The 14612-nt window shown below is 41.3% G+C and overlaps 1 protein-coding gene across 1 annotated transcript in view; it reads right to left on the reverse strand.

Annotated features, from left to right (window-relative positions):
* The window catches only part of LOC132874717 (lysyl oxidase homolog 4), a 74334-nt gene extending 68493 nt beyond the window's left edge, over positions 1 to 5841 (reverse strand). The window contains exons 1-3 of the mRNA XM_060911074.1: positions 5763 to 5841; positions 3732 to 3990; positions 32 to 597 (exon numbers count right to left, since the gene is read on the reverse strand). Coding sequence (XP_060767057.1) covers positions 32 to 597; positions 3732 to 3990 — 825 coding nt within the window. The 5' untranslated portion in view covers positions 5763 to 5841. The remainder of the gene's footprint in view (positions 1 to 31; positions 598 to 3731; positions 3991 to 5762) is intronic.
* Positions 5842 to 14612: the final 8771 nt, after the last annotated feature.

Below are 14612 nucleotides of genomic sequence, written 5' to 3' on the forward strand. Positions count from 1 at the left end.
TCAATGCTGTTAAATACAATGTTTATCATACCTGTTCCACTGTATTTGTGAAATCAGTGTTCATTCTGTTGTCATGTTCTCCATAGGGATCTGACTGTTCAGACCTGGGCACCAGATCTGGCTGTAAAGCTCCCGACCTTCCAGGGCCAGAAGACTGGGCCATCGGTCTGGATTGACGGTCCTGATTGCGTCTGTATGATGCTCCACTGCGTAGATAATTGGGCAGCTCATGCCCTTGTGGCACAGAATTTTCTTGCCTGCGTGAGGCTGCATTATCATAGCCATTCCTGCGCAATTGGATTTGATGGCCTTGCAGTTGTGGTGAGGAGGCTGGAGAGCTCCGGACAGAGTTTCTGTTCAAGGCAATCTCATGGCCTCGTCTGTTGTACCTGCTATCTGGTGAGCGAGACTGAGCAATGGCAGGCTGTGTGGGTTCGCTGTAACGGGGTACATGGCCCTGGCGTGGACCCTCTTGGGTACACACAACCCCAAGATCCTCAGCATGGGTGCAATCATTTATACCCCAGCCATTAGAGCGACAGTCAGAAAGTGAATTCTCTGTGCCTTTGCACACCACATTATCCAACCAAATTGGCCCTTGGATATGAATGAAGACACAAGAAAGGCAAGTTAAACTCAATCTTTTTATGAAAGGAAAGGAAAAACACTTAGGATAAAATGTTCACAATAGGGAATACAAATGCCATTGCAACCTGATAAAGAGGAAAACATATGCACTCATACACACACTTATAATGTGTGTATGAGTGCATGTTTTCCTCTTTATCAGGTTGCAATGGCATTTATACACAATATATATGTACTGTACACAAGTGTTTTACTGGGAAATACACCACTTGTATTTTTCACACGAGCTACATCCAGGACATGGAGAACCAAAACCAAGTCATAATTCTACATACAGTGGGGCAAAAAAGTATTTAGTCAGCCACCAATTGTGCAAGTTCTCCTACTTAAAAAGATGAGAGAGGCCTGTAATTTTCATCATACCGTAGGTACACTTCAACTATGAGAGACAGAATGGGGGAAAGAATCCAGGAAATCACATTGTAGGATTTTTAATGAATTAATTGGTAAATTCCTCGGTAAAATAAGTATTTGGTCACCTACAAACAAGCAAGATTTCTGGCTCTCACAGACCTGTAACAACTTCTTTAAGAGGCTCCTCTGTCCTCCACTCGTTACCTGTATTAATGGCACCTGTTTGAACTCGTCATCAGTATAAAAGACACCTGTCCACAACCTCAAACAGTCACACTCCAAACTCCACTATGGCCAAGACCAAAGAGCTGTCAAAGGACACCAGAAACAAAATTGTAGACCTGCACCAGGCTGGGAAGACTGAATCTGCAATAGGTACCGTAAGCAGCTTGGTGTGAAGAAATCAACTGTGGGAGCAATTATTAGAAAATGGAAGACATACAAGACCACTGATAATCTCCCTCGATCTGGGGCTCCACGCAAGATCTCACCCCATGGGGTCAAAATGATCACAAGAACGGTGAGCAAAAATCCCAGAACCACACGGGGGGACCTAGTGAATGATCTGCAGAGAGCTGGGACCAAAGTAACAAAGGCTACCATCAGTAACACACTACGCCGCCAGGGACTCAAATCCTGCAGTGCCAGACGTGTCCCCCTGCTTAAGCCAGTACATGTCCAGGCCCGTCTGAAGTTTGCTAGAGAGCATTTGGATGATCCAGAAGAGGACTGGGAGAATGTCATATGGTCAGATGAAACCAAAATAGAACTTTTTGGTAAAAACTCAACTTGTCGTGTTTGGAGGAGAAAGAATGCTGAGTTGCATCCAAAGAACACCATACCTACTGTGAAGCATGGGGGTGGAAACATCATGCTTTGGGGCTGTTTTTCTGCAAAGGGACCAGGACGACTGATCCGTGTAAAGGAAAGGATGAATGGGGCCATGTATCGTGAGATTTTGAGTGAAAACCTCCTTCCATCAGCAAGGGCATTGAAGATGAAACGTGGCTAGGTCTTTCAGCATGACAATGATCCCAAACACATCGCCCGGGCAACGAAGGAGTGGCTTCGTAAGAAGCATTTCAAGGTCCTGGAGTGGCCTAGCCAGTCTCCAGATCTCAACCCCATAGAAAATCTTTGGAGGGAGTTGAAAGTCCGTGTTGCCCAGCGACAGCCCCAAAACATCACTGCTCTAGAGGAGATCTGCATGGAGGAATGGGCCAAAATACCAGCAACAGTGTGTGAAAACCTTGTGAAGACTTACAGAAAACGTTTGACCTCTGTCATTGCCAACAAAGGGTATATAACAAAGTATTGAGATGAACTTTTGTTATTGACCAAATACTTATTTTCCACCATAATTTGCAAATAAATTCTTTAAAAATCAGACAATGTGATTTTCTGGATTTTTTTTTCTCATTTTGTCTCTCATAGTTGAGGTATACCTATGACGAAAATTACAGGCCTCTCTCATCTTTTTAAGTGGGAGAACTTGCACAATTGATGACTGACTAAATACTTTTTTGCCCCACTGTATGTCACTCATGAGGAACTCCATTAATTGTTTTGATAAATTTGGGTACTTTTTGTTTGTGAATGTGTCTATATAATCAAAAGAAAATCACATGTTGGCTTGAAGATATGAAGTTTATCTTCTTAGCTTGAAAAACTCACATTTTTCATAAGAAATATACATCGTGGCTCCGAGTGACATATTTCCCAATATTTCACTCTGATTACGCCACTCATTGTTTTCTCACTGACTTGACACACATTGTCAAAATGGCAAACTGGTTCAAAATTAAAATTCTTTTGATTAACTTGTGCATTTTTTTTGTGTTGATGTGTCCATATAATATAAAGAACATTACACAGTGGTGCGTAGATATGAAGTTTATCTTCTCGTGTTGAAAAATATTTTCACTTGTTTGCTTCGCTCACTCATGAAATATACATTCACCACTTGAAGATAAACTTCATATCTTCGCGCGACCATGCAATATCTCTCTCACACACGCACGCACGCACGCACACACACACACACACACACACACACACACACACTACCAGTCAAAAGTTTGGACATACCTACTCATTCATAGTTTTTTTTTTTTTAGGTTTCTCTGTATTCTGACTAATCCTACTGAAGAGATCAAAACTATGAAGTAACATGTATGAAATTATGTGGTAAACAAAAAAAGTGTATGTTAAGTAGCTACTTTAGATTCTTCAAAGTCGTACTGTGCAAAAGTCTTAGGCACCTTATTCTTTAGTACAAACTTTGTTATAGATTTCTAGTTTATGATTTCTACGTTATCGAGTCAGTACAAAAACATTTTAGAGTCCCAAACGTTCGTTTTTGAGCACAAAATTAAATGTTACAGAAAAATTTGTAACATTTACAAAAGTTGTAAAAAAGTGTGTAAAGAAAGCAGCATCTTATATAAGAGACCACATTTCAGACATCAGCCCAACATTTCATTTCATTGAAACAATATTAATCTCAGGTGCAATTGTGTTTTGAACCTAGACTCAAATCTAGTTTTACTGAAGTAAGGGCCAATGTAGTTTTCATCAGCCCGAGTTTCAGTAGTAGCTCCGAAGACACTATAAAGCTAATCACCTTTTGGCTTTTAAGCTATTTTAAAAAAAATATCAATAAAAACTGCATTTTTGTGGTAAAAAAAAAAAAATAGTTAGTCCTTGTGTGGATGCCCCCCCCAACTTACCTCGACCCTGTCCAAATCTGGCACTGTGTGCCCACGTTAGACCTTGTCTGTAACCGAGTTCTCGACAGACCACATTAGCCAGGTTGATATCCACTTCGTCATCGCACACTGAGCCCCACGCGCCATTATAAAACACCTCCACGCGGCCCTCGTGCGCTCCTGAACCGCCCACCAGACGCACCTGGAAGCCTGGAGGCAGTCCGCGTGCGAGTGGCACGAGAACGCACAGTACGAGGGCAAAGGTCAGCATCGTCTCCATCTGAAATCCAGAAAGCATGAATACACTTAATGAAATGCACTCATTCAGAATGACAAGAAAAAAACGTTCACATGCTTTATTGTCAGTGTATCGGGAAATTTAGCTCTGTGTGAATACAAGCTAACACTCACCCACACACACTTCTCTTATCTTTACATCTCTCTCTCTTACACACACACACTCTGGTACATTCATGTACTTTTCCAGTCAGCTAATCATGTAGCAATGCAAAACATCATACAGATACAGCTAAAGAGCTTTAAACATGCATGAGGGGGAAAAAAACCCAAATAACAATAACAAAAACCATGATTTCAGTGACTGTAGCCTTTCTGTCAGCTCAAACCAGTCTGACCATTCTCCTCTGACCTCCCTCATCGAAAAGGTGTTTCTGCCACAGAACTGCCACCCACTGGATGTACTGTAAACTCCAGACACTATTTTGTCTCAAAATCCCAGATAATTACGACAGAATTTCTAAAATAACCCAATTTTGATGTTTGATGTGAACATTAAGCTTTGAAAATTCAACTCTTGACCTATCTGCATTATTTCATTCATTCCCCTCCCCCCTTGATTTATATGTATAGATTAAGGGATTAAATTAGTTGAGCCCCTTTAGGCAAGTAGACTTCACTCTTGAGTCTTCCTTTGAGGTTAGGGTTAGGTTTAATGTTAGGTTAGGGGTTTGGGTTAGAGATTAGGGTTGGTAAAAGTTTAGGGTTAGGGTTTTTATTTAGGTGTATTATCTCTTATCGTGGGCGGCACGGTGGTGTAGTGGTTAGCGCTGTCGCCTCACAGCAAGAAAGTCCTGGGTTCGAGCCCCGTGGCCGGCGAGGGCCTTTCTGTGTGGAGTTTGCATGTTCTCCCCGTGTCCGCGTGGGTTTCCTCCGGGTGCTCCGGTTTCCCCCACAGTCCAAAGACATGCAGGTTAGGTTAACTGGTGACTCTAAATTGACCGTAGGTGTGAATGTGAGTGTGAATGGTTGTCTGTGTCTATGTGTCAGCCCTGTGATGACCTTGTGACTTGTCCAGGGTGTACCCCGCCTTTCGCCCGTAGTCAGCTGGGATAGGCTCCAGCTTGCCTGCGACCCTGTAGAACAGGATAAAGCGGCTAGAGATAATGAGATGAGATAATTACATCTGCTGAAGCAACTACAGGTGATCTCTGCAGGTAAAGATGAAGTGTCATAGAGAAGCTTGAATTTCTTTTACACATGCACTTCAATGCCCTGTAGATGTTATGATGGCAGTCCAGATCTGCTGCACACTCCCACAAAACCATAAAACACTCACAGTGCATTTTCCAGTGACTGACTTATAATTAGCAATCCAAATATTTCTCTATCTTTCCAGAACTCCCAAGAGTGAGAATCAGACTACAGCATTGGAGCAGCGGCAAAACAACCACAAAGTTAAACAGAGAGAGAGAGAGAGAGAGACTGTACTAAAGGTGCAACACCATCAAAAACAAACCAGCTATTACCACAATGTACTATTTGAGACAGTGTGAGACACAATTTGATATTTCATGTTGCAAAGATCAGAACTGTTTCTGGTGCGCAGCAAGTTGAAGCATCGTAAAACTAGTGGCTTCAATCAACACAGCATGCCAAGTGTCAACTCACAGAGCTATGAAATGGCAAAAACAGTGGGTGACAAGTGCATGTGGGTGAAAAAAAATAAAGTGAGAGAAATAAGAAGAATAGAAAATAAGAATGAGAAAGAGAGACTAAGGAGAGAGAAGAGAGAGAAAGATGAATTCTACTCACCTGTTTGAGGCTGACAGAGAAGCACAGAGGGTGCGTGAGGACTTTGAGATCTGGTTTTCTCTCCCTCTGGCTTTCTCCTTCCCTCCCTCTCTTCTACTTCTCTGTTCTTGTTCCCTCCTTCCATTTCCATCTATTTCTCCACCCCATGTTTTTTTCCAGTTTCTTTTGCTTTGTCTTTTTATTCTATACAGTACACGTCCAGAAATGAATGATATTAAATGTTGCCTTTAAGGATACAAGCACTTATCACTGAAATGATACCCTTATGGGTGTGTCTCTTGTATCTTTAGTACATCTAACTTGTATCTTTGACTTTGGAAGTTTGACGTAACAAACTTCTTAAACTAATTAATGATGCATAACTGTACCTGAATTTTTATAACTTTCAGGGTATGATTACATTCCTTGTATTTTGGGGTGCACTTTATTTTTCTGAAACTGTACTGTAGAAAAGACTACTCACAAAAATCACTTGTATGTCTGGGGTAAAACATTGTTGCTCAGGCAACACCCGTCGAACATACTGCCCAATACACAGTACATCTAATAAATAATAGTACATCTAATGTAATAAATAAATATTATTACATTTCAAAAGCGGGCGGCACGGTGGTGTCATGGTTAGCGCGGTCACCTCACAGCAAGAAGGTCCGGGTTCGAGCCCCGTGGCCGACGAGGGCCTTTCTGTGTGGAGTTTGCATGTTCTCCCCGTGTCCGCGTGGGTTTCCTCCGGGTGCTCCCCACAGTCCAAAGACATGCAGGTTAGGTTAACTGGTGACTCTAAATTGACCGTAGGTGTGAATGTGAGTGTGAATGGTTGTCTGTGTCTATGTGTCATCCCTGTGATGACCTGGCAACTTGTCCAGGGTGTACCCCGCCTTTCGCCCGTAGTCAGCTGGGATAGGCTCCAGCTTGCCTGCGACCCTGTAGAACAGGATAAAGTGGCTAGAGATAATGCGATGAGACATTTCAAAAGCACAAGGCTGTTTTACAATACACAGTATTAACACGTTTTAGAAAAAAATTTCAAAAATCAACCACATCAAAAGTCCAGTTAAACAATGCAGTTACCAAAGCAGTACACAAAACACTGCTGGAGTGATAACATTGGGAGAGGGAATGAGTTTTAAAACTTGAGATTTAAAGGCAAGAATTCAGATCATTCTTGGAGAAGGAGTTCCACAGTGTGGGAACTATAATGGTAAAAGGCATGCCATTCATGGAAGGCTCTTATCTTGAAACCACAAGCAGAGCAGATTCAGATGACTTTAAGGCAGAGGTTCTTAAAGTGAGGGTTTGGGAGCCCCAGATATCTGTGAAGCATAGCCAGGGTGTCTGATCCCCCCGCCCCCCAAGTGTTGGGTGTAACCCAAACCTTTATAAATCAAAAACATGTATGCCTGCAAATAATGTCAACTTGATAGTCTGTTTTTGGAAAATTAATGAATAAAAAGAACTATGGCTCAATTAGACAGAATACACATTAAATCATTTTCTTGCAATAAACTTGTCAGTTGCCACTCTGTTGTCAGGAGATCGCAAGTTCAAATCCCAAAGGTTGCACAGCCATCCATTGCCGGGAGCTAAGGGAGGAAAATTGGCCATGCTCTCTGAAAGGGATGGTATACTCTTTCTGCTCTATCAGCCACAGCAATAATAGCCATTTGGCCATCTGTAAGGTCATGATCATGAGGATCAGCTGGATCAACCACAGAACCAACGAGTCAGTCCTGGAAGAGACAGGCATGGAGCGGCAGTTCGTGGCAACCATCAAAAGGCGGAAGCTACAGTACTTCGGCCACGTCATCAGGGCACAAAACCTCTGCACCCACATCCTCGAGGGCAGAATCGACAGGAAGTGGTCGAGGGGACAACAAAGATGCCGCTGGACAGACGACATCAGAGACTGGACGAGGAGACCAGTGGGGGAATGTACGACCATCACCAGAGAGAGGTGATGGTGGAGAGCGGTGGTGCATGCTGTGTCCATGGTCCCCGACCCTCAAAATGAGGATGGGACTAGACAGACAGAAGCTCATGTATGAGAATTAATGCAGATAGCACTTTCCTCCGCGTGTGTTTCACTGCCCTGTGATGCAGCATGAGCAGCAGTCTGAAAACAGATGTTGGATTTACATGTTTCAGAGGAAGCATGTGCTACCCTTCACCCTCCCTGTTTGGTCGCTGTCGTATGATAGGGGAGAACTGGCTGGTGAGCGGGAATTAGCAAGACACCAAATTTGGGAGAAATATGGAAAAAAGGAGACCCTGATCCACAAAAAGTTTGAGAACCCCTGCTGTAAGGTACATACTGAGGTGTACAGGTAGAGGAGCTCATCCAGAGACTTTGGGGTGAGATGTACAAAGGGATTTGTATTGAACCTGATAAAAGATAGGTAACCAATAAAGTTTATAAATGATATGATAGAGAAATAATGCCATCAGTGCCACAGGAGTGGACTCTTAAAAAGGATCCTCAAAAAAGGGCTCTTTGCTTCCTAAAGGGAATCTACTTAGACCCCTTCTTGATTACAGAACTCACTGTTGTTCAGTTTTACAATGAACCTTAAAGGGGTCCCCCAAAGGGGCAAGCCAAAAAAAAGTTTAGGGTTCTAGACTTAACCTTTCTCCATTTGTGTTCTTTAAAGGAACAGTATAACATTTTTCGAGTGCTCTGTTGCCGGTGAGGTAAATGCAAGTTGCAATGGAAACACTGACAAGCCTCCACTTTCCTAACCTGGGCCCACCCATCCTAAGCGTGACGCAACACGAGGGCCTGTTGCGAGCTTAGTCTGGCCAGGCAAGCTATCTACAGCTCTTCCAAGCTCCGGAAAAATCGGGAGCCAATCAACTTTGAGCATCTCCAACGGCCCTGGGTAGAGGCGTGTTCAAGGCAGTGACGTACGTAGTAGAACTGCGACCGGAAGCCATAGATTGTTTACAGAATCATGCTGTATTGAAAGCATTCAACGGGAAGTTCTCATTGAAAACGGAGCAAAGAGCAGCCCTGGAGGTATTTATTGAAAGGAAGGACGTTTTCGCCTTGCTCCCGACCGGCTTCGGTAAGAGTTTAATCTACCAGTTAGCCCCGCTAGTAGCCAAATCAATGGGGCTCAGCGAGAATCCTATCGTCGCGTCACATACGTCAGAGGAAAGAGTGATGTGATTGGTTTAAGCTTCGTCACAGCCTTTTCTGGCTTCGACCAGTAGCAAACTGAGGCATTTCAGGGAGGCGGGTCAACCACGCGCTTTGGGAAACGGTTGGGCTTAATATCTTGGCCAGACCAATAGCTCGCAGAGCTTTGCAGTCGCGTTAGCCAGACTACCACTTTCCCCCAGCCAATCCTACCCATTGACTTAGTGAAAAGTTTGCGTGCCATATGTGTTTCTACGCCTTAGAAAGAAAAGGGGCAGAGATGAGCACGCTTGTTTTCAATTTCTAGGTTGGAAATAAGAAAGCCCAGAAACCTTAAACAGAGAAAATGATGACATTCATTGCATGACAGTATTGTAAATCACAATGCTTTTAATGTTTAATTAAAAGTATAATCAATATAATATCAATCTAGTATCAATATAAAATTAAAGTGTAGAAATGCATTGAAAAGTACAAACTGCACCCTGTGTACCTTAAATCAGTGTTTCTCTAATGGGCCGTGAAGCGCCATCTAGTGGGCCTTGAAATTTTTTTCCAAGTTGAAGCTAATTTTTACTTAGGGTACAATTGCTGGTAGCATCTGATGTCACATCCGCCTTATTAAGCTACGATCACATTACAGCTCGTGATGCTTTGCAATGGGTTATTGATGAAAATGAGGCATTTTGATGCTGATATACATGTGAGCTAAAAGTTGTGGTCATACAATAGGTGAACACTTGACTGTCGTGCCTTTGCGCGCTTGAGTTTGGCGCAGCTCGACAGGCCATGTGTGCTCACGGAACACATTGCGCGTGCACTTGGGACCTGGTCATTATGGGAAGCACCTGATACTGAATTGAGCACAATCAGCATGCACAGATATGGAAGCTGTTTTCACAGAGGCTTTGCAAAGCATTGTCATTACCACTGTCACATTTGTTTCTAGCCATGTTTATAATGCTGTTTAAATACTCTGCTTTCTGTTTTGCTTTTGTAAAAAAAAAAAAACACTTGGAAGATGGCTCTGGACACTTATACAGTAATGCATTTATGTCTGAGGACTACAGTCGACTTGCTCACTTTAGGACTGCAGTTATCATGAACAGTTTTGCACTCAAGTTTCCATACACAGTTTATAACTTCAACAAAGCAGATTTCATGCTAAAACTATATTGAATTTCCTGGTTACACAGTTATATTTTATGACCATATAGGACACAGTTATAGAAACAAGTTATTTATAATCACGTTATCTGTCACCACCCAGATGAGAATGGGTTCCCTTTTGAATCTGGTTCTTCTCGAGGTTTCTTCCTCATGTTGTCTGAGGGAGTTTTTCCTTGCCACCGTCACCACAGGCTTATTCATTGGGGATAAATTAGGGATAACATTAGCTCATGTTTAAAGTCTTTAATTCTCTGTAAAGCTACTTTGCGACAGTGTCTGTTAAAAGCGCTATAAAAATAAACTTGACTTAAATATCCTGCCTGCTAATAAACACTGTTCCTGCACTTAGATCCGTCTACCGCCGTCTATCTTGTAGTGTCTTGATCCACAGATCTTTAACCCAGCCACATATAAAAAGCTGCACGCCTCTATGCTTTTCCAGGTTTTCATCTGTTTGTCCGTGTAGAACGAGGTCTGCAGCACCAGGTAGTTTGAGATGTCGGGGAGCTCAATGGATGGATAATTTTCCAACTCATAGGAAAAATCCTTCTTTGTTAGCGTGTAAGGATCTAATGCCATTGAGTGATTTCTATATCCACTTCTTCTGAGTGTACTTCTTGGTTTGAATAACTTGCTTGTTTGCTGTACACAAACATGGCAATAAGTTCTTTTGTTAATCAACCAGACTCCACTTTTGGATCATTAATCCCTTTTGAGTGAGAATGCCCTGCATGTATGGTTTGGCTTCTGGCACATCCATACAGTTTTAAATATACCTACAATTGAAAACAGTTTGTTTTTACTGCACTTATTTAATTCCTGGGCTCCCATCTGTAACAGGGAGTGATGTCACATCCCATTAATACACTTTACAATAGGATATTAGATTCTAATTGAATAGATGAGCCAAAATTATTGGGGATCTTTTTTAATGGGCCCTGACTCGTTACAAGTATGAATAGGTGGGCCTCAAAGCAGAAAAGGTTGAGAACCCCTGCATTAAAGGACTATTAACGATACCTCCAGGTCCTCTAAATTAAGTTAGAAAAGACATCACGTTGAAGTGCACTGTGTGTAAGAATGCTATCCACTGCATTTAAATTACAGTGAATTTTAGCAGTCATTTAAAAGGAACACATTTATTCCAGAACAAAAAGATGGTAATGAACATGACTGAATGCTGATGCAGTGCAGCAAGACAAGTTTTTCACTAATTAAACAGAAGTGGAAAATTAGTTGTAGGGATCACTTCAGGGTGTAGAGATGCAGGACATAACAGTCCAATGAGAATTTCTTCATGCTGGCAAATATAGACCATGATATACCAAGATTTTTGACTGTTTGTTGTGAAGTGCTCAGACACGCAGCTTAAGTCAACAGTCGAGTGAGTTATACCCCAGGCCAAGTGTTTTCTTTTCTGAGCTCTGTCTTCACACCTCTGTAATTTCTTGCCATAGTTTGTGCTCGTGTCACGTTCTATATCAGTGCCTTCTCCAAGCCCTAAAATGACCCTTAAAACAATGCGGAATTCACCCCAGTGATCCTCTGACCAACACCACATGACTGTAGATTTAGAACATGTGAAAGCAAGTTTGAGTGTTTGTGCATCTGTCTAAAAAAGTTGTCTCTTTCTTCCTCGCTCTTTCTTTCCTTCTTTTTCTGTAATTACACAGTAGTGGTGTTGGCTCAAACCTGCACCCACAATTAGTGGTGTCATGAAATAAGTGCTTGATGTGCTCTTCAGCAATAAGCAAACTGCCTGTTTCAGTGTGCACTGAGAACAGTAAACCCCCCAGCACCCTCTCTGCTCGGTGCCATTACAGTCTTTCCTTTTTTTTTTTTTTTTTTAAACCATTTCATAACATAAATGACTTTTACAGTCTCTTACACTAGACCAGATTTTATGAGTGTGTGCTTTTAGGAATAGTTCAGACACATCACCAGAGGTTTAGTTGTATCCTTTGCGAATAATCTGGATTAGTGACATTACTCAGTAATGAGTGACATCACCCCACTAACTCCATTTAAATAGACTTTTTATATATGTCAATGGAGCACATTTAAGATTAAAAGGGAGTTTAGGGCTATTAATTCCTTAAACTCACCAGTACTAAATTTGTATACAAGCTAAAGCACGAACATGAATACTGCTAGCTTTAAAATGAATTTTAAGTATTCCGTGTAAGTTATTTATTAACTGCGAAGCTTAAATGTTAAAATCATCTTAATGCAGAAGGTCACAGAAGTGGTGCTGCTCTGTGAGCTGCTTTTGTCTCCCTCTAGTGGTTAAGTGTGACAACTATCAGTCAACAAACAAACAGCAAACAGTTGGAAATGACAATTATTCTGGGATTGTCTGTAGCTAAGCTAGCTAACAGAGGTACTTAAATAAAGCATTTACATATTTAATCCACAAAACCATCAGCGCAATAAAATATTTAGCGCATTTGTATTGTTAGATAATTAACACACCTGTACATGCACCAGAATGTCTGAGATATCCATTGTTTACGAATAAACTCGTTTTTAGCAGTACAGCCCATCCATCCATCCATCCATCCATTATCTGTAACCACTTATCCTGTGCAGGGTCGCGGACAAGCTGAAGCCTATCCCATCTGACTATGGGTGAGAGGTGGGGTACACCCTGGACCAGTCGCCAGATCATCACAGGGCTGACACAGAGACAAACAACCATTCACACCTACGGTCAATTTAGAGCCACCAATTAGCCTAACCTGCATGTCTTTGGACTGTAGAGGAAACCCACGCAGACACGAGGAGAACATGCAAACTCCACACAGAAAGGCCCTCGTCGGCCACTGGGCTCAAACCCAGGACCTTCTTGCTGTGAGGTGACAGTGCTAACCACTACACCATCATGCTACCCCACAGTACAGCCCAATTCATAAACTGGTGTATCAGTTAGGCTATCCTGCCTGAAATGAGATGAAAAAGTGGCTTTGAGACTTGAAGACACATTGGGAAATAATGAAAAAAAAAAGACTGAAATGGAACTAGGAGTCAGATTTACTTTACTTGCATTAATATATTAGATATCAATCAATCAATCAATCAATGATCTTTGATTAAATAAGAAAAATAAACATATTTTACATAGCAAAGTGGAAGACAAAAAATATATAATAATAAACACTAAAAATTCATAGATGCCAAGAATCAAAGAAACGCTCAGCAAATTCTATATGCTGATAATTAAACAGCTAAATCATATTTAAATATGATTCTATTAAATAATTAGTTCTTAAATCTATCTGTATTGACTTTAGGGCGTTGTGACTGGTTCCTTCTTTGATTGTATGTAGTCTTCTTAATTTGTGGAAGCAGGGGGTACAATGGGTCACTGTTCATCATTTTCAGTTTATTGAAGATGCTCCTATCTTGTCTTTCTAATTGCACATGTATATCTATTCTCTCGCTGATGTACTTTTGCTAAAATAATTTAAACAAGAGTGCTTTGAGAGCATAATATCCCCCGCTGGCAACTATGCCATAACTCTGGTAAAATGCGACTGAATTGAACAAAATTGCAATATGCGTATTACCGACTTATAACAAAGAATCCTGCCAAGTTTCGTGAAATTCCTCCAAAAACTGTGAGAGGAGTTGATTTCAGAAGGTGAGTACCCTTCCTGGGAACGAACGGACATTGCCATGACATAATCCCCCTTTGGGCCTTTCGATCAGCGGGGGATAAAAACTTTTTGCCAAATTACATGAAATTCCTCCAAAAATTGTGAGGGATGTTGATTTCAGAAAGCAAGCACACCTTGATGAAATTGCCAAAGTACAAGTTTGTTAATAATCAAGGGCATAACTGGTAAAATTTGCCCAAATTAAATGAAATTTCAATCTGCGTATAACTGTCATATAACACAGCCTTTTGCCAAATTTGGTGAAATTCTTCCACAAATTGTGAGAGGAGTTGATTGCAGAAGAACGTACACCCTCATGAAATTGTTAAAGTACAAGTTATTTAATCAAGGGTCAAAACTCTGGTAAAATTTTCACAAACGAAATAAAATCACAATATGCATATTACCGTCATATAAAAAGGCCTTTTGCCAAGCTTCGAGAAATTCGGCCAAAAATTGTGAGAAGAGTTGATGTCAGAAGGAAAAAACACCTTCATGAAATTGTGAAAGTACAAGGTTGTTAATCAAGGGCCACAACTCTGGTAAAATCTGACCAAATTTAAGGAAATTACAATATGTGTACTAATGACATACAACAATGCCTTTTGCAAAGTTTCATGAAATTCTTCCAAAAATTGCGAGATGAGTTGACTTCAGAAGGAAAACACACTCATGAAATTGTCAACTTATAATTTTGTTAATCAAGGGCTGTAACTCTGGTAAAATGTGACCAAATTTAACAAAATCACAATATGCGAATTACCAACATACAACAAAGAATCCTGCCAAGTTTCATGAAATTCCTCCAAAAGTTGTGAGAGGAGTTGACTTCAGAAGGTGAGTACCCTTCCTGGGACGGACAGACAGACGGATGGAGGGACATCGCCA

This window comes from Neoarius graeffei, chromosome 27, assembly GCF_027579695.1.
Source record: "Neoarius graeffei isolate fNeoGra1 chromosome 27, fNeoGra1.pri, whole genome shotgun sequence".
Taxonomy (NCBI): domain Eukaryota; kingdom Metazoa; phylum Chordata; class Actinopteri; order Siluriformes; family Ariidae; genus Neoarius; species Neoarius graeffei.